This window comes from Pelophylax lessonae (genome assembly GCF_965119305.1).
Source record: "Pelophylax lessonae genome assembly, chromosome: 7".
Classification (NCBI taxonomy): Eukaryota; Metazoa; Chordata; class Amphibia; order Anura; family Ranidae; genus Pelophylax; species Pelophylax lessonae.
Window position 1 is genome coordinate 293,697,302 of NC_138774.1, and position 26,101 is coordinate 293,723,402.

Consider the following 26,101-nt stretch of genomic DNA (forward strand, 5'->3'; position numbering starts at 1 on the left):
TTAAGGAAAGATTTCACACCGCAGCCTGCATTTTAGGAGTGATTTCACACCGCAGCCTGCATTTTAGGAATGGTTTCACACCACAGCCTGCATTTTAGGAGTGATTTCACACCGCAGCCTGCATTTAAGGAAAGATTTCACAACACAGCCTGCATTTTAGGAGTGATTTCACACCGCAGCCTGCATTTTAGGAGTGATTTCACACCGCAGCCTGCATTTTAGGAATGGTTTCACACCACAGCCTGCATTTTAGGAATGGTTTCACACCGCAGCCTGCATTTTAGGAATGGTTTCACACCGCAGCCTGCATTTTAGGAATGAGTTCACAAAACAGCCTGCATTTTAGGAGTGATTTCAGAACAAAGCCTACATTTTAGGAATGATTTCACACCGCAGCCTGCATTTTAAGAATGGTTTCACACCGCAGCCTGCATTTTAGGAAAGATTTCACACCGCAGCCTGCATTTAAGGAAAGATTTCACAACGCAGCCTGCATTTTAGGAAAGATTTCACACCGCAGCCTGCATTTAAGGAAAGATTTCACAACACAGCCTGCATTTAAGGAAAGATTTCACAACACAGCCTGCATTTAAGGAAAGATTTCACAACACAGCCTGCATTTTAGGAATGGTTTCACAATACAGCCTGCATTTTAGGAATAATTTCAAACTTTAGCCTACATTTTCTGAATGATTTCACAAAACACCCAGCATTTTAAGACTGATTTCACAACACAGCCTGCACATTATAAATGATTTCACACCACAGCCTGCATTCTACGAATGAGAAATGGAGACAGCAATGGCAGCCACTAGATTTTTTTTCTATAACAGATTTACTAAAAAAGTTAGCAAAATGTCCAACCTCTACCTATAGCAAAAGTGTTGATGATCTCTACAGTCATGCATTATTTGTATCATGTCACAAGATGGCACTGTAGTAAAGTAAATTTTTTAAATTATAATAGAAAATAATACATAAAGATACATAAGAAAGTATACAACCGCTCACTTACCTGAGCTGAGCCAGCAAACGTAATGATGTCCCCGCCTGTGCTCCGCACTTACGCGTTACGTCCCTGGGTGGGGACTAGCACTACTTTCAAAAGGGTTCACATAGAAGCCTGGAAACTAGCATTTTCAGAAACTGAGACAGCAATGACAGCCACTATATTTTTTCTATAAAAGATTCAGCAAGTTCGCAAATTTTCAACTTCTACCTATAGCAAAAAAGTGTTGAGAATCTCTACAGTCATACATTATTTGTATCATACATAAGAAAGTATTACAACCGCCACTCACTCACCTGAGCCGAGCCAGCAAATGTAACGATGTCACCGCCTGTGCTCCGCACTTATGCGTTACGTCCCTGGTTGGGGACTTTTTCCCCAACAATTCTTTTTTTCAGATCCTCAGAGAGTTCTTTGCCATGAGGTGCCATGTTGAACTTCAAGTGACCAGTATGAGAGAGTGAGAGCGATAACACCAAATGTAACACACCTGAGACCTTGTAACACTAACGAGTCACATGACACCGGGGAGGGAAAATGGCTAATTGGGCCCAATTTGTACATTGTCACTTAGGGGTGTACTCACTTTTGTTGCCAGCGGTTTAGACATTAATGGCTGTGTGTTAAGTTATTTTTGAGGGGACAGCAAATTTACACTGTTATACAAGCTGTACACTCACTACTTTACATTGTAGCAAAGTGTCATTTCTTCAGTGTTGTCACATGAAAAGATAGAATAAAATATTTACAAAAATGTGAGGGGTGTACTTACTTTTGTGAGATACTGTGTATATATTTATTATAGAATATTAGTGTTAATAGAAGCCCCTTATTATCATTCTACAGTGTGGCCATCAGATCAGCGGTGGTGATGTGGCGGTATTTGCATCCAGGGCGGGCCTAGGCGCCTGCTGGCACCCTCAGTGTTTCACCTGCACCCGCTGCTCGGAGCTCCTGTGTGACCTCATCTACTTCTATCAGAAGGGACAAGTGTACTGCGGTCGCCACCATGCTGAACTTCAGCGGCCGCGCTGCTCGGCGTGCGATGAGGTGAGTGTGAGCAGAAGACAGTAAGTACTTCCTTTATTGTATATCTTTAGCCATGCAGTGCAGCTTGCCAGCCTGTGCTCAGTAGTGAGTAAGTAGCAGTAGTAGTCATTTTTAGTGCTTATTTGCTAATGTTAGGTTCTTTATATTATATAGCGCCAACAGATTGCGTAACGCTTTACAACATGAGGGCAGACAGCACAGTTACAATACCATTTTAGAATCAAAAAAGGTGTGCTTTCTAGATGAACTTTGCAGAGAGTGGTTATAAGAACAAGAGACGTTAATTCCTGGTATTTTGGAACACCTTTTCAGTGTGACCGTGACCCAGACTCCCGCTGTAGAACATGGAGACATAACAGTTTCTCTACATTGTACAACAAGCCATTCCAAGGACCCATATGCAAAAAACTTGGAGCACCACTCAAAGTGCTTAGTGCTGCAAAGCCTCCCCCTGTAGCCTAAAGCACAAAGCAAATGTAACAATGTCATCGCCAGGCCAGCAGAAGCAAATCAAAAGACTGAAGGTGGAAACGCCAAACACCGAAGCCTAGCCGTTGTATAGAATAGAGAAGATACGACTTCAGCCTAAGCTCCTCCTGACTACACTCCTCTGACATGTTTCGCCCCACCCATGGGGCTTAATTATAGAGATCTCTATGATTAAGCCCTACGGGTGGGGCGAAACTTGTCAGAAAGCCACTCCAAGGAGACAGACATGTTTCCTATCTGCACAAACAAGACTTTTATTAAAAAGATAGAAAAAATGTTGTCTCCTTGGAGTGGCTTTCTGACATGTTTCGCCCCACCCATGGGGCTTAATTATAGAGATTTCTACGATTAAGCTCCATGGGTGGGTCAAAACTTGTCAAAAAGCCACTCCAAGGAGATAGACGTGTTTCCTATCTGCACAAGTAAGACATTTCAAAAAGATAGGAGTGGCTTTCTGACATGTTTCACCCCACCCATGGGGCTTATTCATAGAGATCTTTATGATTAAGCACCATAGGTTTGGCGAAACATGTCAGGGGAGTGTAGTCAGGAAGAGCTTAGGCTAAAGCCGTATATCTTCACCATTCTGTACAATAGCTAGGCTCTGGTGTGTGATGAAACATCACACACCAGAAACCCTGACATGTTTCGCCCAACCTATGGTGCTTAATCATCACCTTCTGTTCTGATTCTGCTAGCCTGAGTTAGCTAGTTTGGGCCTGTTATGTGATTTGGACTCCAGGAAACAATTTTAAAAGTTTAGAAGGATACAGATCAATTTCTATTGCTCATTACATGTGAGTGATGAGTTTTAGGCTCCGTTTCCACTAGTGTGACTTGTCATGCGACTTTGGACACACAAAGTCGCATGACAAGTCACAGCCCATTGATTTCAATGGCACCCATTCCCATCTATGTGACTTTAAAAATCAGCAACCTTGAAAAGGTATCTGCACTACTTTGATGCAACTTTTGATGCAACTTTTTGATCCAGAGAGTGTAACGTTGGATTAAAGCTGCACTAAAAGTCACACTCTGACCTAGTGGCTACGTTTCCACTAGTGTGACTCTTAAGTTGTGCGATTTAGAGTGCAACTGAGTGCAGCTTTGATCCAACTTTACACTCTCTGGATCAAAGTCGCATCAAAGTCGCATCAAAGTAGTGCAGGCACCTTTTCATTGTCGCATAGATGGGAACGGGTGCCATTGAAATCAATGGGCTGTGACTTGTCATGCAACTTTGTCCAAAGTCGCATGACAAATCGCACTAGTGAAAACAGAGGCTAAAACTCATTACTCACATGTAATGAGCAATAGAAATGGATCTGTATCCTTCTAAGCTTTCAAAAATTTTCCTTTTTACCTTATTTCTTCTATATATTGTGCCGGTCACATGACCCTCTCTCTCACCCCTGCCTTTCTCTCTCCCCCCGCCTCTTCCTCCCTCCTCTCTCTCTCTCTCTCTCTCTCCCCTTCTCTCCCCCTTCTCCCTCTCTCCCCCTCCAACCTCGCTCTCCCCCCACCCTCTTTTCTCCTCTCTTTCTCCCCCTCTCCCCCCTCCTCTTTCCCCCATCTTCCCCCCTCCTCTCTCTCTCCCCCCTCCCCTCTCTTTCCCCCATCTTCCCCCCTCCTCTCTCTCTCCCCCCCCCTCTCCCCTCCCCCTCTCTCCCTCTCTCTCCCCTCTCTCTCCTCCCCCCTCCCTCTCCCCCTCCCCCCCTCTCTCTCCCCCTCCCCCCCCCTCTCTCTCCCCCTCCCCCCCTCCCCCTCTCTCTCCCCCTCTCCCCCCCCCTCTCTCCCCCTCTCCCTCCCCCTCTCCCCCCCCTCTCTCCCCCTCCCCCCCTCCCCCTCCCCCTCTCCCCCCCCCCTCTCTCCCCCTCTCCCCCCCTCTCTCTCCCCCTCTCTCTCCCCCCTCTCTCTCCCCCCTCCCTCTCCCCCCTCCCTCCCCCTCTCTCTCTCTCCCCCCTCCCCCCTCTCTCCCCCCCTCTCTCTCCCCCCTCCCTCCCCCTCTCTCTCTCCCCCTCTCTCTCTCCCCCCCTCCCCCCTCTCTCTCTCTCCCCCCCTCCCCCCTCTCTCTCTCTCCCCCCCTCCCCCCTCTCTCTCTCCCCCCCTCCCCCTCTCTCTCCCCCCTCCCCCTCTCTCTCTCCCCCTCTCTCTTCCCCCCTCTCTCTCCCCCCCTCCCCCTCTCTCTTCCCCCTCTCTCTCCCCCTCCCCCCTCCCCCTCTCTCTCCCCCTCCCCCTCTCTCCCCCTCCCCCTCTCTCTCCCTCCCCCCCTCCCTCTCTCCCCCCTCCCCCTCCTCTCTCTCTCCCCTCCCCCCTCTCTCCCCCCTCTCTCTCCCCCTGCCCCCTCTCTCCCCCCTCTCTCTCTCCCCCCTCTCTCTCTCCCCCCTCCCCCCTCTCTCTCTCCCCCCTCTCTCTCTCCCCCCTCCCCCCTGCCCCCTCTCTCTCTCCTCCCCCCTCTCTCTCTCTCCCACCCCCCTCTTCCCCGAGAAGCTGTTAGCCTAAACAAGGCTATGAAGACAGGAGATCATGTTCTGTGAAGGATAGGAGGGATGGGGGTGGGGCTGGGCAGGTCTAGGCATGCCTGTCTAAAAAAAAGACAGACAACCTTTTCAGGAAGTAAAAGACAGATTAGCAAATTCAGATAAAGGGAGATAGCGTTGTCGATGAAGAACAGGAAGAAGCTGTTTGTCCAGATTAGATAAGACTTTCTAAGCCAGACAAGCAGCTAGCCAGAAAACGAATAACATCAATAGATAAAGATTTTTGACATACTATTAATAGGAAAAACTTTTGACTGGAGTTTCCCTTTAACGTCTCTTGTAAAAGCTGATTGTCTGCTTTTTAATTTTTACGATTACTTTGTAACTTTTTTTTTCTTGTAAATAAACTTGGAGTTGAGCTTTATTTTCTGGTATACAGCCCATAAATGGCTTTTTCCTTTTTCAGGTGATCTTCTCGGGGGAGTGCACCCAGGCTGAGGGCTACCACTGGCACACTCGACACTTTTGCTGTTTTGAGTGTGAATGCACCCTGGTAGGACAGCGTTACATAATGAAAGAGCGGAGACCTTACTGCTGCCCGTGCTACGAGCGGCTGTTCTCGCAGTACTGCGACAGCTGCGGGGAAAGCATCTGTAAGTACAGGCTGCTTAACATCCAAGCAATGAGATCAGTAGCTGTTTCTGACATTATTAAACCAAAGAAATGCAGAAATGAGCACCAAAAAAAAAAAGAGTTTAAGATAATTTTCATTGCAGGTAAATAAGTCGTATAAAAATAATCAACGTGTTTCGGGGGCAACATCACTCCCAGTTCATCAAGGGCTCAACACAGGATTAAACCTGGGTGTACTCAGAGAAACAAAATTAGTATTAAAGCCTCCTCATGGAGTAACTATGTAACAGTTGCTGAGCAGCAATGGACTCCATTGCCATGTTGAGCCCTGATGAAGAAGTGGTGTTGCCCCCGAAACACGCTGGGAAAATGTGTTTGGTATAGAACTTATTTACCAACACTTAATTATCTTCGTTTAAAAAAAATGGGCATTGCATTTTGCAACCATTCATGATGCAGGTCCCTTGACCCAAAGGAAAAGTCAGTGGGCCGACGCGTTTCGGAGACAAAACTACTCCTCCCTCAGGAGACTACGTGGATGGACAGTGATCTATATTAGAACCAGTATTAAGCGCTCATCCTGGAGTGACAATGTAACAGTTTCTGAGCAGCAATGGAGCCTCCTGAGCCCATCCAAGTGTTATCCTGTGTTGAGCCCTGATGAAGGGGGAGTGGTGTTGCCCCTGAAACGCATAGGCTGTTTTTGGATGACTTGAGTCAGTGTATCAATATAAACAATGGTTTTAGCATTTATGAAACATATGCAATGAAGGCCCCTTAAAGGAAAGGGAGCCATGTTGGCTGGCAAAAGGTAGCAAATTAGCATTTTCCACTCCCCTTGGGCAGCCTATGCCCCCAAAGATTGGCCAGAGCCAGAATATGGGAGGAGAAGTAGAAACAGGTCAAAGTATATGAGGGGTGGGAACCACTGACCTGACCGGCAATTTTAAAAATGCCCACCTGCCCTCAATTCGAAAAACAAAGAATAGAATAAAATGGAATAGAAAACAAAGGAATAGGATAGAAAATCAAAGAATGGAATAAAACAGAACAGAATGGAAAATAAAAGAATAGAATAGAAAATCAAGGAATAGTATATAAAATAATAGAATAGACTAGAAAAGTAAAGAAAATAATAAAATAGAAAATAAAATAATAGAAAAGAAAAGAAAAGAATAGAGAAAAACAGAAAATAATAAAATTTAATAAATTATGGAAGAATAGAATATAAAATAATAGAACAGACTAAAAGAATAGAGTACAATAGAAAATAAAATAATAGAATATAATATAAATCAAGGAAAAGTATATGAAAGAATAGACTAGAAATAGAATAGAAAAGTATAGAAAATAATAAAATAGAAAATAAAAGAAAAGAATAGAGTAAAACAGAAAACAATACTGTAAAATATAATTTAAAAAAATAGAATATAAAATAATAGAATAGACTAAACAAAAGGAATACAATAGAAAATAAAATAATAGAATAAAATAAAAATAAAGAAATAGAATATAAAAGAATAGAATAGACTAGAAAAGAATAAAAAAAATAGAAAATAAAATTAAATCATAGATTAGAAATAAACAGAGTAAAACAGAATAAAATATATAAAAAAAATAAATGAATAGAATAAATTAGAAATAAATAGGAGTAAAACAGAACAGAATAAAAGATAATAAAAAATAAAAGTACAGAATAGACTAAAAAAGAATAGAATAAAACATAAGATAAAAAAAATAGAATATAAAAGAATAGAGTAAAATAGAACAGAATAAAATTGAAAACAAAAGAATGAAATAAAACCGAATACAAAATAGGGGAATAGAATAGAATAAAAAAGAATATAAAAAAATAATTGAATGAAATAGAATATAACCGTCTTCTGAAATTTGAATAGAACAGATTAGAATAGAAAATAGAGCAGAAAAAAACAATAGAATAGAATAAAAGAGAAAGAATATAACCATCTTCCAAAATTCAAATTTTCGAAAAAGAGTAAATTTGAATTGGAAAAGAATAGAAAAGAAGAGAATACAATAGAATAGAAAAAAAACTACAGAATAGAATAGAACAGAATATAACCGCCTTCTAAAATTCAAATAGACTAAATTTGAATGCCAATTCGAAGTCGAATGCCGATTCAAATTAAATTTAATTCGATGAAATTTGGAAAATTTGAACGGAATTTGAAAACGAATAAACTAAATGGATTTGGAAAACGAATTAATAGAATTTACCCAAACTAAATTATTTAAATAAAAAATCAAAATGAAACAAAACTCCTTTTTTCGTTCTGCACACATCTAGTGTTATATGGTCCATCCCAACTCCCATAACTGGTACTTTTGCTGGACAGCTTAGCCTGGTACAGGAAGAGGTATGATAATGGACCAACTGGCCAGAACAACAGGTTGACTGCTCTTACTGTAAAGAACCCTTTCCTAACCCAAAGATTACTTCTGCTATGCATTTTAGTTATAAAGTGACTTCTCAGCAATAATTCTAGCACTGCTCTTACCTTTAGGTGTGGATGAAGGTCAGTTATCGCATGGAGCACAGCACTGGCACGCGTCGGATCGCTGCTTTTGCTGCGGAAGGTGTGGAAATTCCCTTCTCGGTAAACCCTTCCTACCACGCCACGGCCAGATTTATTGCTCCCGGGCCTGCAGCCTGCCGCGTGCAAGCAGCGAACGTTCCATTAGCCCCACGCAGTCAGAGGTTTCTCCACGTAAAGAGACAAGGGATATTGGCACTTCTACAAACATCGACCCAGAAGGGGATAGCTTCGGGGAAAGAAGAATGGGAGGAGGAAGAAGGTCCATATCCATGATTGATCAGTCTCGGACACCACAGACAGGTCAATCACGTTTGCCACCTGTGAGGTCCATTCATTCTAGTCTCAGGGGACCTCCATCTCATTTCACCCGCGAATCGTCCCAGAGACGTTCTCTACCGGACCTTCGAAGTCAAAACCGGACAGGTCCCCGGGTCACTTTCAGTATACCTCTCAGTACTGAACTCAAAGAACCTATAAGGTTCACCTACCCAACATTCACTTCCTCATCCTCCTCCTCCTCTTCAGACGAGGATGATGAAGGGTACTTCTTAGGAGAACCCATCCCTTTACCTGCTTTCATGAGGCCTCCAGGATACCAAGTACCTCCAGTTCAAGCTCCATCACCAAAGAAGAAGGACAAGAACTGCAACCTCTCCTGACCCCAAAAAACAAGGAGCCCATCAACGGTCATCTAAATACATAATTCATAGGTCCCATCACTAAAGAAGGACAAGAACTGCAACCTGTCCTGACCCAAAAAAACAAGGAGCCCATCAACTGTCATCTCAATATATAATTCATAGGTCCCATCACCAAAGAAGGGCAAGAACTGTCACCTATCCTGACCCCCCAAAAAAAAACAAGAAGCCCATCAACAGTCACCTCAATACATAATTCAGAGGTCTCATCACCAAAGAAGGACAAGAACTGCAACCCGTCCTGACCCGAAAAACAAGAAGCCCATCAACAGTCACCTCAATACATAATTCAGAGGTCCCATCATCAAAGAAGAAGGATAGGAACTGCCACCTGTCCTGACCCCTAAAAACAAGGAGCCCATCAAATGTCATCTCAATACATAATTCTTAGGTCCCATCATTAAAGAAAGACGAAAACTGCAACCTTTCCTGACCCCGAAAAAGGAGCACATCAACTGTCATCTCAATAGATAATTCAGAGGTCTCATCACCAAAGAAGGACAAGAACTGCAACCCGTCCTGACCCGAAAAACAAGGAGCCCATCAACTGTCATCTCAATATGTAATTCATAGGTCCCATCACCAAAGAAGGGCTAGAACTGCCGCCTGTCCCGACCCCAAAAAAACAAGGAGCCCATCAAATGTCATCTCAATACATAATTCTTAGGTCCCATCATTAAAGAAAGACGAAAACTGCCACCTGTCCTGACCCAAAAAACAAGAAGCCCATCAACTGTCATCTCAATACAAAATTCATAGGTCCCATCACCAAAGAAAGACAAGAACTTCAACCTGTCCTGAACCCCAAAAACAAGGAGCCCATCAACAGTCATCTCAATACATAATTTATAGGTCCCATTACCAAAGTAGGACAAGAACTGTCACCTGTCCTAATCCCGAAAAACAAGGAGCCCATCAACTGTCATCTCAATAGATAATTCATAGGTCCCATCACCAAAGAAGGACAAGAACTGTCACCTGTCCTGACCCCGAAAAACAAGGAGCCCATCAACTGTCATCTCTAGATAATTCATAGGTCTCATCACCAAAGAAGGATAGGAGCTGCCACCTGTCCTGACCCCAAAAAACAAGGAGCCCATCAACTGTCATCTCATTATATAATTTATAGGGTCTGTCCAGCCAAAACATTGGTGAAGGATTAGAACTTCTGAAGGGTTTTTACCAAAATCTGGGGCTCCGAGGTTTTTCCTCACCTCCTGTTCTGATGACCTGTTACAAAATGTGAGTTTTGCCGCGTTGTGCAGCGTTTTTTGCATTTTTTAGCAAAACTTTACTCTCACAAAATCCTGAGGCTCCAAATGGCTTATAAATTCCGGATAGCCGCTTTTTGCCACGTTGTTGTTCAGCATGCGGTTTCCCCACCACTCCTATGTGAACCCCGGCTTGTTATAGTGATTTCTCTGCATGACGGGTTCCAGCTCCAGTTCTGTAACCTGTCCTGACCATAACCCTTTGTTCATAAACAAAGCCATGTAATCACCTCCAGGACAAACTGTATCCCCAGGAAAGAGAGAAAGAGAGAAAGAGAGAGAGAAAGAGAGAGAGAGAGAGAAAGAGAGAAAGAAAAAAAGAGAGAAAGAAAGAGAGAAAGAAAGAAAGAAAGAAAGGAAATGAAGAAAGAGAGAAAGAGAGAAAGAGAGAAAGAGAGAAAGAGAGAAAGAAAGAAAGAGAGAAAGAAAGAGAGAAAGAAAGAAAGAAAGAAAGGAAATGAAGAAAGAGAGAAAGAGAGAAAGAGAGAAAGAGAGAAAGAGAGAAAGAGAGAAAGAAAGAAAGAAAGAAAGAAAGAAAGAAAGAAAGAAAGAGAAAAGAAAGAAAGAAAGAAAGAAAGGAAAGAAAGAAAAGAAAAAAAAAGTGCTGTAACCTGTCCTGACCATAACCCTTTGTTCATAAACAAAGCCATGTAATCACCTCCAGGACAAACTGTATCCCCAGGAAAGAGAGAAAGAGAGAAAGAGAGAGAGAAAGAGAGAGAGAGAGAGAAAGAGAGAAAGAAAAAAAGAGAGAAAGAAAGAGAGAAAGAAAGAAAGAAAGAAAGGAAATGAAGAAAGAGAGAAAGAGAGAAAGAGAGAAAGAGAGAAAGAGAGAAAGAAAGAAAGAGAGAAAGAAAGAGAGAAAGAAAGAAAGAAAGAAAGGAAATGAAGAAAGAGAGAAAGAGAGAAAGAGAGAAAGAGAGAAAGAGAGAAAGAGAGAAAGAAAGAAAGAAAGAAAGAAAGAAAGAAAGAAAGAAAGAGAAAAGAAAGAAAGAAAGAAAGAAAGGAAAGAAAGAAAAGAAAAAAAAAGTGCTGTAACCTGTCCTGACCATAACCCTTTGTTTATAAACAAAGCCATGTGATCACCTCCATGACACCCTGTATCCCCAGCTCTGAAAGAAAGAAAGAAGCTGTAACCTGCCCTGACCATAACCCTTTGTTTATAAACCCCATGATGAAATGAAAAAGAAAAAGAAAGAGCTGTAACTTGTCCTGACCAAAACCCTTTGCTTTATAAACAAAGCCATGTGATTACCTCCAGGACACCCTGTATCCCCAGCTCTGACCCCATGACGAAAGAAAGAAAGAAAAAAAAAGAAAAAGAAAGAAAGAAAGAAAGAAAAAGTGCTGTAACCTGTCCTGACCATAACCCTTTGTTTATAAACAAAGCCACATGTTCTCCTCCAGGACACCCTGTATCCGAAGCTCTGACCCCATGATGAAAGAAAGAAAAAGTGCTGTAACCTGTCCTGACCATAACCCTTTGTTTATAAACAAAGCCACATGTTCTCCTCCAGGACAAACTATATCGGAAGGAAGGAAGGAAGGAAAGAAAGAAAGCTGTAACCTGTCCTGACCATACCCCTTTGTTTATAAACAAAGCCATGTAATCACCTCCAGTACACCCTGTATCCCCAGCTCTGAAACTCCATTCACACTAGAGCGACTTGTCAGCCTGACAAGTCACGGTCCATCGACTGCTACAGGACCCGTTCTAATAGGAGCAACACAAGTCTCTCCGACTTAGAAAAAGGGTCCTGTACTACTTTGGGGGCGACCCCGGGGCGACTTGCATAGACATTCATTATATGAAGTCCGTACAAGTCGCGCCAAAGTCGTACAGAGTCGTGCTGCTGCAGTGTGAATGGGCTCTGACAGACAGAAAGAAAATAAAAAAAGTGCTGTAACCGGTCCTGACCATAACCCTTTGTTTATAAACAAAGCCATGTGATCACCTCCAGGACACCCTGTATCCCCAGCTCTGACTCCATGGCGAAGGAAGAAAAGAAAGAAAGAAAGAAAGAAAGAAAGAAAGAAAGAAAGAAAGAAAGAAAGAAAGAAAGAAAGAAAGAAAGAAAGAAAGAAAGAAAGAAAGAAAGAAAGAAAGAAAGAAAGAAAGAAAGAAAGAAAGAAAGAAAGAAAGAAAGAAAGAAAGAAAGAAAGAAAGAAAGAAAGAAAGAAGCTGTAACCTGCCCTGACCATAACCCTTTGTTTATAAACCCCATGATGAAATGAAAAAGAAAGAAAGAAGAAAGAAAGAGCTGTAACCTGTCCTGACCAAAACCCTTTGCTTATAAACAAAGCCATGTGATCACCTCCAGGACACCCTGTATCCCCAGCTCAGACCCAAAGATGAAAGAAAAAAAGAAAAGAAAGAGAAAATAGAGAAAAGTGCTGCAGGTTGTCATGACCCTAAGTCTCCATTCACACTAGTATGACTTGTCAGCCTGACAAGTCACGGTCCGTCGCGGCCCGTTGTGTGGTACGGGAACCGTTCTAATAGGAGCGACACAAGTCGCTCCGACTTAGAAAAAGGTTCCTGTACTACTTCGGAGCGACCTGCATAGACATTCATTCTGTGGAGTCCGTGCAAGTCGCGCCGAAGTCGCGCTGCACGCGACTTCACAGGTCGCCCCCGAAGTCGTGCCGCTTCACACTACCGCGACGCTACTTCCCGGGGGCGACCTCCGAGATCGCGGTGCGAGCAGCGCGCCGCGACCTCGGAGCGGCCGCCACGGACTTCATAACATTGAAGTCTATGGCGGTCGCCTCCTGGTCGCCCCAAAGAAGCTCCGGACCCTTTTTCTAAGTCGGAGTGACTTGTGTCGCTCCTATTAGAACGGGTCCGCAGCTTCACTATGGGAGGCGACCTGCGGCGACCTGTGAGGCGACCAGGTCGCCTTAGTGTGAACAAGGGCATAGTGTGAATGCGGTCTCTTTGTTTATAAACAGTCATGTGATCGCCATTTCAATGCTGACATTGTAGCTACATGGCTTTGTTTATCAACAAACATGTATTATCTTTATTTCAGTCTACAGCATGAGTGCCGGTGTTCCGTGAAAAATCCATACCCGTGAGAAAACCATACCCTCGTCACTTCCGGTTCCGCTACGGAGGGTATGGATTTCTCACGGTAGTTAAACTTGCGGCGCTTACATTAAAACAGCTCATCTGAAACGTAAATCATCTCCGCTCTTCGCCCTGTCACTGCCCTCATCTCCGGTAATAAATATAAAAGCGGATCACGGAGCCACGATCGCCGTCACATTTACATCACATACACCCGCCACCGCTTTTATATTTATTACCGGAGATGAGGGCAGTGACAGGGCGAAGAGTGGAGATGATTTACGTTTCAGATGAGCTGTTTTAATGTAAGCGCCGCAAGTTTTACATTAGAGACAGTGCCGTGAGAATTTCATGCCCACCGAGCATGCGCACTTGTCTAATTCTTTAATGTTCAATCACGTATCCGGGGCTCTGAGCATGCGCACTGCTGCGCTGCTCAGCTGTTTCAGCCCGGAAGTGACGAGGGTATGGTTTCTCCACGGGGTATGGTTTTTTAACGTTACACCGGTTCACATAGGAGCGACGCTACTTTCAGGGGCGACCTCCGAGATCGCAGTGCGAGCAGCGCGCCGCGACCTCGGAGCGGCCGCCACGGACTTCATAACATTGAAGTCTATGGCGGTCGCCTCCTGGTCGCCCCAAAGAACCTCCGGACCCTTTTTCTAGGTTGGAGCGACTTGTGTCGCTCCTATTAGAACGGGTCCGCAGCTTTCCTATGGGAGGTGACCTGCGGCGACCTGTGAGGCGGTGCGGTGCGAGCAGCGCGCCGCGACCTCGGAGCGGCCGCCACGGACTTCATAACATTGAAGTCTATGGCGGTCGCCTCCTGTTCGCCCCAAAGAAGCTCCGGACCCTTTTTCTAGGTCGGAGCGACTTGTGTCGCTCCTATTAGAACGGGTCCGCAGCTTTCCTATGGGAGGTGACCTGCGGCGACCTGTGAGGCGACCAGGTCGCCTCACAGGTTGCCCTAGTGTGAACCGGGGCTGAGATATCAGGGGTCAGAGGTGACATGGGGTATGACAGCCGCTGCCCTGTCCAGTACCTGTCCTGGCACAGCGCACACTCAGGAGCTGGGTGACTGTGTAGAATATGGAAGGAGGAAAGCTTTTTAAACCTGGCAGCTCGAGTTGCAATCTGATCGCACACAAAAACGACATACTATGGGGGGGCCTTGCACCCCACAGAGATTGTACAATCAAACCCCAACATAGGTGGTCCGTTTTAGGAAGACAAGGCAATAGTACTTGGAGCAGGAAGGAGATGCTGCTGCTTGAGTCTTCGAGAATATCGGTGATCAGCTTTAACGTGGACTTATTTACCGGATACTGAAACTCTAAAGCAAAACCCATCAGGGGTCCTTTTTTTTTTTAGGTCAAAATGCCTTTGAAGCACGAGGGTGTATGTTTACCATTTCATCTGTGTGAAGCTGAGCCGGTGTGATTTTGCACTATGACAAAGTGTGATACTGATACATTTTTTATTGTTTATTAAAAAAATTTACTTTTTAAAAAAAAAATACATTGTTGTTTCTTCGTTATAAAAAAAAAAAAAAACCCACCACCACTCTCCATATACAGTGAAGCATATTATCTGACATTTTGGGGTCGCGAAGGATCTCAAGGTCAAAAAATTTTGGGAAAGGGGTCCATTGAGGTCCATCGTGGCCCCCGAATTATACTTCTTTTCATGTAACTTTTGCATTACGACATTACGATGTTTTGAAAGTTTTCACGTCATGCTTTCATGCATTAAGGCTCCATTCACACTTGTGCGGCTTGTCGTGCGACTTTGGACACAAAGTCGCAGTCTATTGTTTTTAACCACTTAAGCCTCGGAAGATTTTACCCCCCCTTCCTGACCAGGAGGTTTTTTGCGTGACTTTTTTGCGTGATTTCTTACTGCGTGACTTTAATGGACAATTGCGCGGTCGTGCGATGCTGTACCCAAATTAAATTGATGTCCTTCTTTTCCCCACAAACAGAGCTTTATTTTGGTGGTATTTGATCGCCTGTGCGATTTTTACTTTTTGCGCTATAAACAAAAAAATAGCAACAATTTGGAAAAAAATAACAAATTTTTCACATTTTTTTTATCTGAAATTCCCCCCCCAAAAAATGTAAAAATCTAAATGTTTTAACATTTTTGGCCAATTTGTTTTCTGCTACATATTTTTGGTGAAAAAAAAAAAATCGCAATAAGCGTATTTTGATTGGTTTGCGCAAAACTTATTGCGTTTACTAACTACGGGAAAGATTTTTGTCATTTTTATTGTTTTTTTTTTAACTAGTAATGGCGGCGATCTGTGATTTTCTTTTTGCGGGACTGCGACATTGCGGCGGACAGATCGGACCCTTGACTGACATTTTTGACACTTTTGGGGTTACCAGTGACATTACTACAGTAATCAGTGCTATACATAGGCACTGTTACTGTAAAAATGACACTGGCAGGGAAGGGGTTAACTGTATTAGAGAGCAAGGGGTTAAGTGTGTCCCTAGGGGTGTGCTTCTAACTGTAAAGGGGCGTGGCTTTTGATGTAACCACAGAGACATACGATTCTACATAGCAGGACCGTATGATCTCTGCAGTTACATCAGGGAGAATGACAGACGGCTTTGTTTACATAAACCGCCTGCCTTTCTCCCTCTCCACCCTCCGTCCATTGCTTATGATGCTCTTTTCCGATATCACCTGCTGTGCCTCCTGCCCTCCGCCCTGTGTAAGGTAGAACGGGGTAGATGGCGCTGATGATCATTGGAAATACAGTACATATTTGTATACCCTTTTTCTGATTTATATGTCTATATCCTAGGTAAGTGACACCTCCCACAACCCTGATGAAGGAGAATGCTACTCTCCGAAACGCGTCGGGCGGAGGAGGTTTCTGCTTTATCATTCATCTTACAGCCGGTGCATCACTAGTTTATTGGATATTGCAGATTTTTTACTTGGTGTAAACATTTCTATGTATTCTGTGTTGATTTTTTACATGCAAACATTTTTATTGCAAATTTTTAACCAATATGTCGAATAAAATATATAGCTTTTAACCACTTTAGGACCGCTTACTGTGCTGCTACTGCGGCACAGTGGCAGCCCTGGGTCCAGCGACGTAGAGCTACGTCGCTGGACTCCTAGCTGTCTCGGCCGGAGTCTCGCTCCCTCTGTGTTTAGACACAGCGGGAGTCGGGCCGGCGGAGGAGAGGCGGCAATCGCCGTCTCTCTTCCCCGATCGTCGGGGAAAGTGTGAGAAGATCCGCCTGCTTGTGTAAACAAAGCAGGCGGATCTTCTCTGTGACAGGCAGGGAGAGATCACAGGATTCAGCATAGCTGAACCTGCGATCTGTGTCTGTGTCACACAACCCCCTCCCCCCCACACACGTCAGTAAGCATGAGGCACATATTTAACCCCTTGATCACCCACAGTGTTAACCCCTTCCCTGCCAGTGTCATTAGTACAGTAACCGTGCATATTTTTAGCACTGATTACTGTAGTAATGTCACTGGTCCCCCCAAAAGTGTAAAAAATGTCAGTTAGGGGTCCGATCTGTCTGCCGCAATCCCGCAAAAAAAAAAATTGCAGATCGCCGCCATCTTTCCCCTAGTTAGTAAACGCGATAACTTTTGCGCAAACCAATCAAAATACGCTTATTGCGATTTTTTTTACCAAAAATATGTAGCAGAAAACAAAATTGGCCAAAAATGTTAAAAAATTTTGATTTGTAAACTTTTTTGGGAATGTTATATATCAGAATGTGAAAAATATTGTTTTTTTTTTTTTTCAAAATTGTCGCTCTTTTTTTCAAAAAGTAAGAATCGCACAGGTGATCAAATACCACCAAAGAAAGCTCGATTTGTGGGGAAAAAAAGGACATCAATTTAATTTGGGTACAGCGTCGCACCACCGCGCAATTGTCCGTTAAAGTAACGCAGTGCCGAATCGCAAAATATAGCCTGGTCAGGAAGGGGGTAAAATCTTCCGGGGCTTAAAGTGGTTAAAAATACGCTCATTGAGAATTTTTTTGTAGCTAAATACATTTTGGCCTAAATATATGACAAAAATTGAATATATTGGATATTTTTTAACAGTCAAAATAGAAAACATCAATTTTTCTCAATATTTTTGCTCTTTTTTTTTATTAATATCGCAAAAAAATGAAAAATCGCACAGGTGATCAAATACCACCAAAAGAAAGCTCTGTTTGTGGGGGGAAAAAAGGACGTAAATTTTGTTTGGGTACAGCGTTGCATGACTGCGCAATTGTCAGTTAAAGTCACGCAGTGCCAAGTTGAAAAAAGTGGCCTGGTCATTGAGCAGCCAAATCTTCCGGGGCTAAAGTGGTTAATACATATATATATTTTTCCTACTTGTGCCATTTAGGGGAATTTTTTCTTTATGTTGCACAAGCCCATAATAATAGACCATAAATTCTTTGATGTGTATTATGTGTGAAACTTAATTTTCTATTTATTTCTTATAATCACTAGCTCCACCTAGTGGTCATATTTTCCTGAGATACATCAATCATAAAAATGCTGCATTATGGCCACTAGATGGCGCTGATGATCATTGGAAATACATAGAAAAATCACATTTCACAGGTATGACAGGGGTTATTTGCAGATGCTGGGACATTAAGCACAGCTCAGTTTCTATAACTACACCCCGTAGTGTGGCCCCCGACTGATGCATCTGTCGCATGGATATCTATTTTTATTTTAGTCTTTTATGCATTGAATGTGTACATAGTTGTGTAGTAGATCCGGTCCTCTCGTTTCTTCTCTGTCGCACACCCAGGGCCCCTTCTCTTCCCAAGTTTCTTTATCCCAGATCTATCGGTGGGGATTTTCGGAGGTGGAGCCAGGAACTGAGATTACACAATCGGTATGGATCTGCGAATGTCATGTAACACAGTTCCAGCTAGCTGAGGAGGATGCATTGTGGGTTCCCCCGGTCCATCTGTGTACACATATTACAATGTTATTTTGGATAAAACTGACATATGTCCCAATTCAACCCATTTTCTTTTTTTTTATTGCAATGCTAAGGGTGCTGTTTTTATTTGCAGCGTGCATTTATTTCACCATACACACATCTGCAGCTGCTAACACCCAGTGAGAACTGCAAATTACACTCTATGTATAAAAAAATTCTGGACATATGTGACAAACATCTGCACATCACCAATAAACTTGCAATGTTCTGTCTAATATAATTATTGCCTATAATTATAAGCGCCCTCTAGTGGCCACATTCAGTTTTTTTAAATCCCCAATATAGCCACTAGATGGCGCTTATAGCTGAAAAAGATATATACACATCTATAATATTATATATATATATATATATATATATATATATATATATACACACACATACATATATATATATATATACACACACACACACACACATTATATATATATACACACACACACACACGCATATATATATATATATATATATATATTTTTTTTTTTTTTTTCACAATCCTTCCCCCCTTCATTGGTGGCAAGGTCCTGTAAAGTTCACCCCCAACATTGGTGACCATTGGGTATTTACATAATACAACAATCCCACGCTGCTTCCTTTCTCCCCCCAATTCACCTAGCACAGGGGTCTCCTTCAGATTTTAAGAGTGCCGGACTATGGCCAGTTCGAGTAGAAAATGTCCTGACATCAGTGGGAGGAATAGTGTCCCATCATTGGTGTCAGTAGGAGGAATAGTGCCCAATCATTGGTGTCAGTAGGAGGAATAGTGCCCAATCATTGGTGTCAGTGGGGGGAATAGTGCCCCATCATTGGTATCAGTGGGAGGAATAGTGCTCCATCATTGGTGTCAGTGGGAGGAATAGTGTCCCATCATTGGTGTCAGTGGGAGGAATAGTGTCCCATCATTGGTATCAGTGGGAGGAATAGTGCCCCATCATTGGTGTCAGTGGGAGGAATAGTGTCCCATCATTGGTGTCAGTGGGAGGAATAGTGTCCCATCATTGGTATCAGTGAGGGGAATAGTGCCCCATCATTGGTGTCAGTGGGAGGAATAGTGCCCCATCATTGGTATCGGTGGGGGGAATAGTGCCCCATCATTGGTGTCAGTGGGAGGAATAGTGTCCCATCATTGGTATCAGTGGGAGGAATAGTGCCCCATCATTGGTGCCAGTGGGAGGAATAGTGTCCCATCATTGGTGTCAGTGGGAGGAATAGTGCCCCATCATTGGTATCAGTGGGAGGAATAGTGCCCCATCATTGGTATCAATGGGAGGAATAGTGTCCCATCATTGGTTTCAGTGGGGAGGTATAGTACCCCATTGTTGGGGTCACTGGTAGGAATAGTGCCCCATTGTTGGGGTCACTGGTAGAAATAGTGCCTGGTATCACATCTGGTCCACGGGTAGCACTTTGGAGACCACTCACCTCGGGCTATCCTTGAACCATTGGGTGGAGATCTCTCCGCCAGACAGTAGCACCTTTATTTTAGTGGCAGGTTCTGGGGCAGGGTCCCGCCCACATATAAATGACCGCACCCCTTTTCTGGCACACCAGCTACTTTTTAAACCAGCAAGCCTGTTGAAATGAAGCAGATCCCATTGTTACACCTAAGAAGATGATGTATACTCACAGCCAGCGGCTTGTGATTTTGGTTTTCTCACTTTGGGGAAGGTGAGGTAGGAATCGTATCCAAACAGGATGGAGGCGAATAGGCCGAATATCTGCAATGACAGAAGTGATCGGTGAATATTCCATGGTCATGTGACCACACAGCTTGCAGGATAAACTGGTCGATATTGAGAGCTCAAGCTGCCAATTCCAAAAACTTTTTATGGACCCTCTGGAGGGTGTCACTGAACCCATCCCAACCAATCAAAAGGGTTGAAGGGTGTGGTGTAGGAGGGCTAAAGTGTAGATGCCCCTCCCACCCAGCCACATTTATGAATGCATCCATATTTTCAGACAGCCAGGTTTTTCATTCCAACAACCAGGGCCCCCGGTGCATGAAACCATGAAGGGCCCCCACTTACCCCTGGCTCTGGCCCTTCCTTTTGAGCCCAGTGGTGGAACTCCAGGGGCCAGTTGCAAGTGCACTTGTGTTCCTGGTAGTTTTGCCACTGGTGTCAGTAGTTTTTTTATTTTTTGTTATTTATTTTATTTTTTTACCATTTTATTCTATTTCTTAAACAATTTTTATTTCTTTATTATTTTTTACAAGTTTTTTGGAAGCTCCGTTGGGGGTCTTTGGTGAGATATTAGGGGGGTCTAAACAGACCATTGTTGTTTCACCTTTGAGACAGGGAAAGGAGATTGAGGACACAGTCCTCAATCTCCATCTCTGGAACGCCAGTGCCAAGTTGCATGTGCGCTTGTGAACCTGGTAGTTCCGCCACTGGTGTCAGTAGTTTTTTATTTTTTTACCATTTTATTTATGTATTTATTTTACTGCACTTGTGACCACTTGGTTTCACCACTGGTGTCAGTATTTTTTTTTTTTTTTTTATTTATATATTTTACCATTTTATTTTTTTACATTTTTTTCACTGGTGTCAGTAGTTTTTTTTTATTTATTTTTGTTTTTTATCATTTTATATGTTTATTTTACAATTTTATTATTTTTTTACAATTTTTTAGAAGCCCTGCTTTGGTGAGATATCAGGGGGTCTAAATAGACCTCTAATGTTTCACCTTTGAGACAGAGAAAGGAGATTGAAGACACAGCCCTCAATCTCCATCTCTGTAGCCTCAGCAGCACAGAGTGAATGGGCAGGAATAGTTCTGTACAGAGGCTTCCTGTTCATTCAGAAACTGAGTTTACTATGCTTCAGTTATGAATGAACAGAATCGGTGATTGGTAATGATCATGGACTCTGTCCATTCAGAAAAAGAGGAGGCTGGTAAATAGCGTATGAACCAACCTCTTCCCCACAGCAGCTAGCGGGGGAAGAGGAGGGGGGGTTTGCAGAGCTGAGGGGGGATGGGGGGCAGGGGGGCACACAGGGGCTGCAGAGCAGCAGGACCTGGGTAAATAGGGGCAGCAGCTGCAGGAGGAAAATGGGGGGGGGATTGGTTCCCCTATATACCGCCTCCAGCTGCCCCTCCTGTCCAGGTGTACTGGGGAGATGCACGGGCCCCCTAGGGCATGGGGCCGGGTCTCAATTGCGACCCCTGTAGTTATGCCCCTGATGGTACGCATTGCATGTATAGATCTCAGATTACCTTTAATGTGACTAATTAGCCTCCAATGTCATGTTTGATGATGTTGTTGTTTTTTGTTTATCGGTCCTTTATGCACTTTATTTGTTACGTGGTGTGGTTGACCTGAGTGTTTTAATATTGCTGCGGGTTACACGTTTGATCTTGAATCGTTTGGTTTTATCCTATATGTTTGTTTAAACTTGAAGCCCAGGCCTTTTTCTGACATTTGTTGCTTACAAGTTAAAATCAATAGAAGCCAATGAAGTACCAGGTACGTGATTTGGGGGCAAGTGGTTAAACACTTGTTACTAATGTAACTTTATCATGTCAGGATTTATAACATAGAACTTGTTTTGAAGTTGTATGAACAGGGCACTTTCAGGTCAGATGAAACCGGACTCCAAATGTGGATTGCTGCAAAATAGCTTCATGGTGGCCAGTCTCAGCAAGCAAACACCATCCACGGGCACAAACCCAACATAACATGTCAGCAAATCCAGCCTCATGAACAATCTAAAAAAAACCTCTCTGTTCCCTCTGTTTCTTTTTTGTTTTGGGGTGAACTCGGAACACACATGTGAAAATTTTGGGGTCACCAACATAGTAAGTTCATATTTTGGACAATCCAGGTACTTACCGCTGCTGCAGTACCAGCATTATCATTATATCGACGGGTTAAAGAGATCAAAGAAAAGATGAAGAACAAACCACAGCCGATGGCAGCCCGAAAGAAATCCTAAAATAGGAAGAATAAATACAAAAAAAGCATTATCTGACTGTAGTGTGCAATATTAATGCTCTATTGGCACTGTCAGTTCTGTTTTCAGCCACTAGGTGGTGCTGTATGTTCTCTTTAGTGAACTCTATGCAGTTGGAAGCTGTAACTGCCAATGTTACAACATTGCCTTTTTTTTTTTTGCGTGTTTATGGAACAATGTATGCTTGAATGTGTTCAAATAAAACTTTCTTCTGATTTAAAAAAATACAAAAAAGCATAAAATGCTACTTTGGTAAAAAGGTCATTAATACAGACTGTACAGCCAATTTCTGAATTCACATAGAGAAGAACACTCAGAGTCCCTATCAGAACAACCTTCCCTCCTTACATCAGGGTCCCCATCAAAGTCACCCCTTACATCAGACTCCCCCCTTACATCAGGGTCCTCATCAAAGTCACCCCTTACATCAGACTCCCCCCTTACATCAGGGTCCTCATCAAAGTCACCCCTTACATCAGACTCCCCCCTTACATCAGGGTCCTCATCAAAGTCACCCCTTACATCAGACTCCCCCCTTACATCAGGGTCCTCATCAAAGTCACCCCTTGCATCAGACTCCCCCCTTACATCAGGGTCTCCATAAAAGTCACCCCTTACATAAGACTCCCCCCTTAAATCAAGGTTCTCATCAATGTCACCCCTTACATCAGAATTCCCCTTACATCAGACTCCCCCCTTACATCAGGGTCCTGATCAAAGTCACCCCTTACATCAGATTCTCCCCCCTAACATCAGGGTCCTCATCAATGTCACCCCTTACATCAGACTCCCCCTTGCATCAGGGTCCCCATCAATGTCACCCCTTACATCAGGGTCCCCATCAAAGTCACCCCTTACATCAAACTCACCCTTACATTAGGGTCCCCATCAAAGTCCCCCCTTATATCAGATTCTCCCCCCTTACATAAGGGTCCCCATCAATGTCACAACTTACATCAGACTCCCCCCTTACATCAGGGACCCCATCAATGTCACCCCTTACATAAGAATTCCCCTTACATCAGGGCCCTGGTCAAAGTCACCCCTTACATCAGATTCTCCATCCTTACATCAGGGTCCCCATCAAAGTCACCCCTTACACCAGATTCTCCCCCCTTACACCAGGGTCCCCATCAAAGTCACCCCTTACATCATAACCCCCCTTACATCAGGATCCTCATCAAAATCACCCTTTACATCAGACTCCCCACTTACATTGGGGTCTCCATCAAAGTCACCCTTACATCAGAATCCCCCTTACATCAGGATCCCCATCAAAGTCCTCCCTTACATCAGATTCTCCCCCCTTACATTAGGGTCCCCATCAATGTCACCCCTTACATCAGGGTAACCATTAAAGTCACCCCTTACATCAGACTCCCCCTTACCTGAGGTTCCTCATCAACGTCCCCCCTTACATCAGATTCTCCCCCCTTACATTAGGGTCCCCTCAATGTCACCCCTTACATCATAACCCCCCTCACATCAGGGTCCTCATCAATGTCACCCCTTACATCAGGGTCCCCATCAATGTCACCCCTTACATCAGGGTCCCCATCAATGTCACCCCTTACATCAGAATTCCCCTTACATCAGGGTCCCCATTAAAGTCACCCCTTACATCTGACTCCCCCTTACACTAGGGTCCCCTCAATGTCATCCTTTACATCAGGGTCCCCAACAATGTCATCCCTTACATCATAACCCCCCTTACATCAGGGTCCCCATCAATTTCCCTCCTTACATCAGATTCTCCCCCCTTACATTAGGGTCCCCATCAATGTCCCCCCCCCCCCTTACATCAGAATCTCCCTCATTATCCATGAGATGTATAAACGGGGAACTTCAGGGACACTCTACTGAACCTTTGTGGGACTTTCTAATTCTAAACACAGCAGAGAAGGGTTAGACCCTCTGTCAGGCATTTTAGGTAGAACTGAACCTTTCTTTTATAGACTTGAGAGGTGGGACACAGCCAGGAAAACTCATAGAGCTGCATATCACAAATGGGGAAACCGGCAAACAGGCGCCACTCACCGTCCAGCCCCAGTGGACATAGGGGAATTGCTTGTCATAATTTGTAGCGAAGATCAGAAAAAGAATGAGGCAATATATGAATTCTGAGAGGGAGAATCCCATGTACCCCGGAGTCCAGGAGGAGGCGTGACACACCGTGATCACCAGACAGAGCACCTGCCGAGACCAACCACGTACAATTCTACGTTAGTCACCTATATACAATAGCATAGCTCCAAACTGTCCCGGATTTGGAGGGACTGTCCCAGGTTTGAAAGGGACTGTCCCTCTTTCCTCCTCATTGGTCCCTCATTTTGGTCTGATCTTTGTTAGTTGTATATGAAATGCACTTTTTATCTTTCAAAAAGGGTTTCCCAGTGCTAAACCTTTTCTCCAATATCGAAATTTCTGCATTTGTAAATGTTAAAGGAATGGAAGTGGTAAAACAAAAAAAGCACTTGTGGGTTTAACAAATCATTTTTTTTTTGTATAATTCTCCTTTAAGGGGGTGTGGCGGGGGGTGTGTCCTATGCCTACATCCTTTTCCTAATAGGTGTCCCTCGTTCCCATCTCAAAAAGTTGGGGGGTATGTAACAGTCATCCTACTGGGAGCGATCACCTCCGGCCTTCCCTTCAGTCTGTAAAGACTCCTCTCCTGGACTGAAATTGGAAAAACATCCATTGAATCGAAGTATGCAGGAGAGGGGAAGGGAGGGAGATGAAAAGAGAGGGGAAAGAGGAGAGAGGGGGAATTGGGGAAGAGGGGAGAGGAGAGGAGAGGGGAGGGGAGAGGAGAAGGGAGGGGAGAGGAGAAGGGAGGGGAGGGGAAGAGGGGAGGGGAAGAGGGGAGAGGAGAGGAGAGGGGAGGGGAGGGGAGGGGAGGAGAGGGGCGGGGAGGAGTAATGTGGGAAAAGGAAAGGGATGAGAGAAGAGGGGGAGGGACGGAGGAGAGGAAAGAGGAGAATAAAGGAAAGGAGAGGGAGAAAGGGATGAAAGGAGAGGGGAAGGGAGGGGAGGAAAAAAGAGGAGAAGAGAGAAGTGAATAGAAGAAAGGAAAAGAGAGACAGAAAGGGATGAAAGGAGAGGAGAGAGGGATGAAATGTGAGGGAAGGTAAGAGGAATGATGGGAGAGGAGGAAAAAAAGAGAAGAGAGAATAAGGGGTGAAGAGAGGGGAAAAGAGAGAGATGATAGGAGAGAGCATTGAAGAGGAGAGGAGATGGGAGGAGAGGAGATGGGAGGGGGGGGAGGGCAGTAGAAATGTGGGGAAAGGAGAGGGATGAGAGAAGAGGGGGAGGGGAAGGGGGAGGGAGGGAGGAGAGGAAAGAGGAGAATAAAGGAAAGGAGAGGGAGAAAGGGATGAAAGGAGAGGGGAAGGGAGGGGAGGAGAGGAAAAAAGAGAGGGAGAAAAGAGAGAAGTGAAGAGAAGAAAAGAAATGGAGTGGAAAAAGGAGAGGAGGAAAAAAAAAGGAGAGAGCATTGAAGAGGAGACAGACAAGAGGAGAGTAGTATGGAGGAGAGGGAGGGGAAAGTAGAAAAGGAAAAGAAAGGACACAGGAAGGAGAAGAGGGAAAGAGAAGAGGAAAAAAAGGATAGGAGAGGGATGAAAAGAGATAATAAATGTGAGGAAAGGAGAGGGGGAAGGAGGGAGGGAGGAGATGAAAGAAAAGAAAAAGGGGAAAAAGGAGAGAAGTGTGGAAAAGAAAGGAAATTAGGGAGGGGAGAAAGGGATGAAAAGTGAGGGAAGGAGTGGAGGGATGAGAGGAGACAGGAGAAGAAGGGGGAGGGGAGAGGATAGCAAAAAGGAAAGAAGAGATGAAAGAGGAGAGGGAAAGAGGGTGAGGAGAAAAGGAGAGGAGAGAGGGATAAAGGAAGCGGAA

The 26,101-nt window shown here is 44.0% G+C and overlaps 3 protein-coding genes and 1 long non-coding RNA gene across 7 annotated transcripts in view; 2 read left to right on the forward strand and 2 right to left on the reverse strand.

Moving 5' to 3' along the window:
* Positions 1–9,317, forward strand: part of PRICKLE3 (prickle planar cell polarity protein 3) — a 55,437-nt gene extending 46,120 nt beyond the window's left edge. For 3 of the 4 annotated variants that reach the window (XR_014225480.1, XR_014225481.1, XR_014225482.1), the window contains 4 exons: positions 1,856–2,059; positions 5,495–5,681; positions 8,187–9,022; positions 9,228–9,317. Coding sequence is in view for 1 of the 4 variants with exons in the window: in XM_082263358.1 (XP_082119484.1) it covers positions 1,856–2,059; positions 5,495–5,681; positions 8,187–8,878 (1,083 nt within the window). In the remaining 3 variants the exon portion in view is untranslated. Of the gene's footprint in view, positions 1–1,855; positions 2,060–5,494; positions 5,682–8,186; positions 9,050–9,227 lie in introns of those variants that run through there. The other variant, XM_082263358.1, reaches the window with a different exon arrangement.
* WDR45 (WD repeat domain 45) overlaps positions 1–26,101 on the forward strand; it is a 443,369-nt gene that overhangs the window by 271,724 nt on the left and 145,544 nt on the right. The window lies entirely within an intron of this gene.
* LOC309559375 lies at positions 11,187–12,173 on the reverse strand. The gene is made up of 3 exons (XR_014225465.1): positions 12,069–12,173; positions 11,444–11,645; positions 11,187–11,274 (listed from the first exon to the last, which is right to left on the reverse strand). It is a non-coding gene; the product is annotated as an uncharacterized lncRNA (long non-coding RNA).
* LOC309559865 (proteolipid protein 2-like) overlaps positions 19,859–26,101 on the reverse strand; it is a gene marked incomplete at its 3' end in the record, with an annotated part of 17,810 nt that continues 11,567 nt past the window's right edge. The window contains exons 2-4 of the mRNA XM_082263287.1: positions 24,245–24,400; positions 22,087–22,185; positions 19,859–19,972 (exon numbers count right to left, since the gene is read on the reverse strand). Of these exons, the coding sequence (XP_082119413.1) occupies positions 19,859–19,972; positions 22,087–22,185; positions 24,245–24,400 (369 nt within the window). The remainder of the gene's footprint in view (positions 19,973–22,086; positions 22,186–24,244; positions 24,401–26,101) is intronic.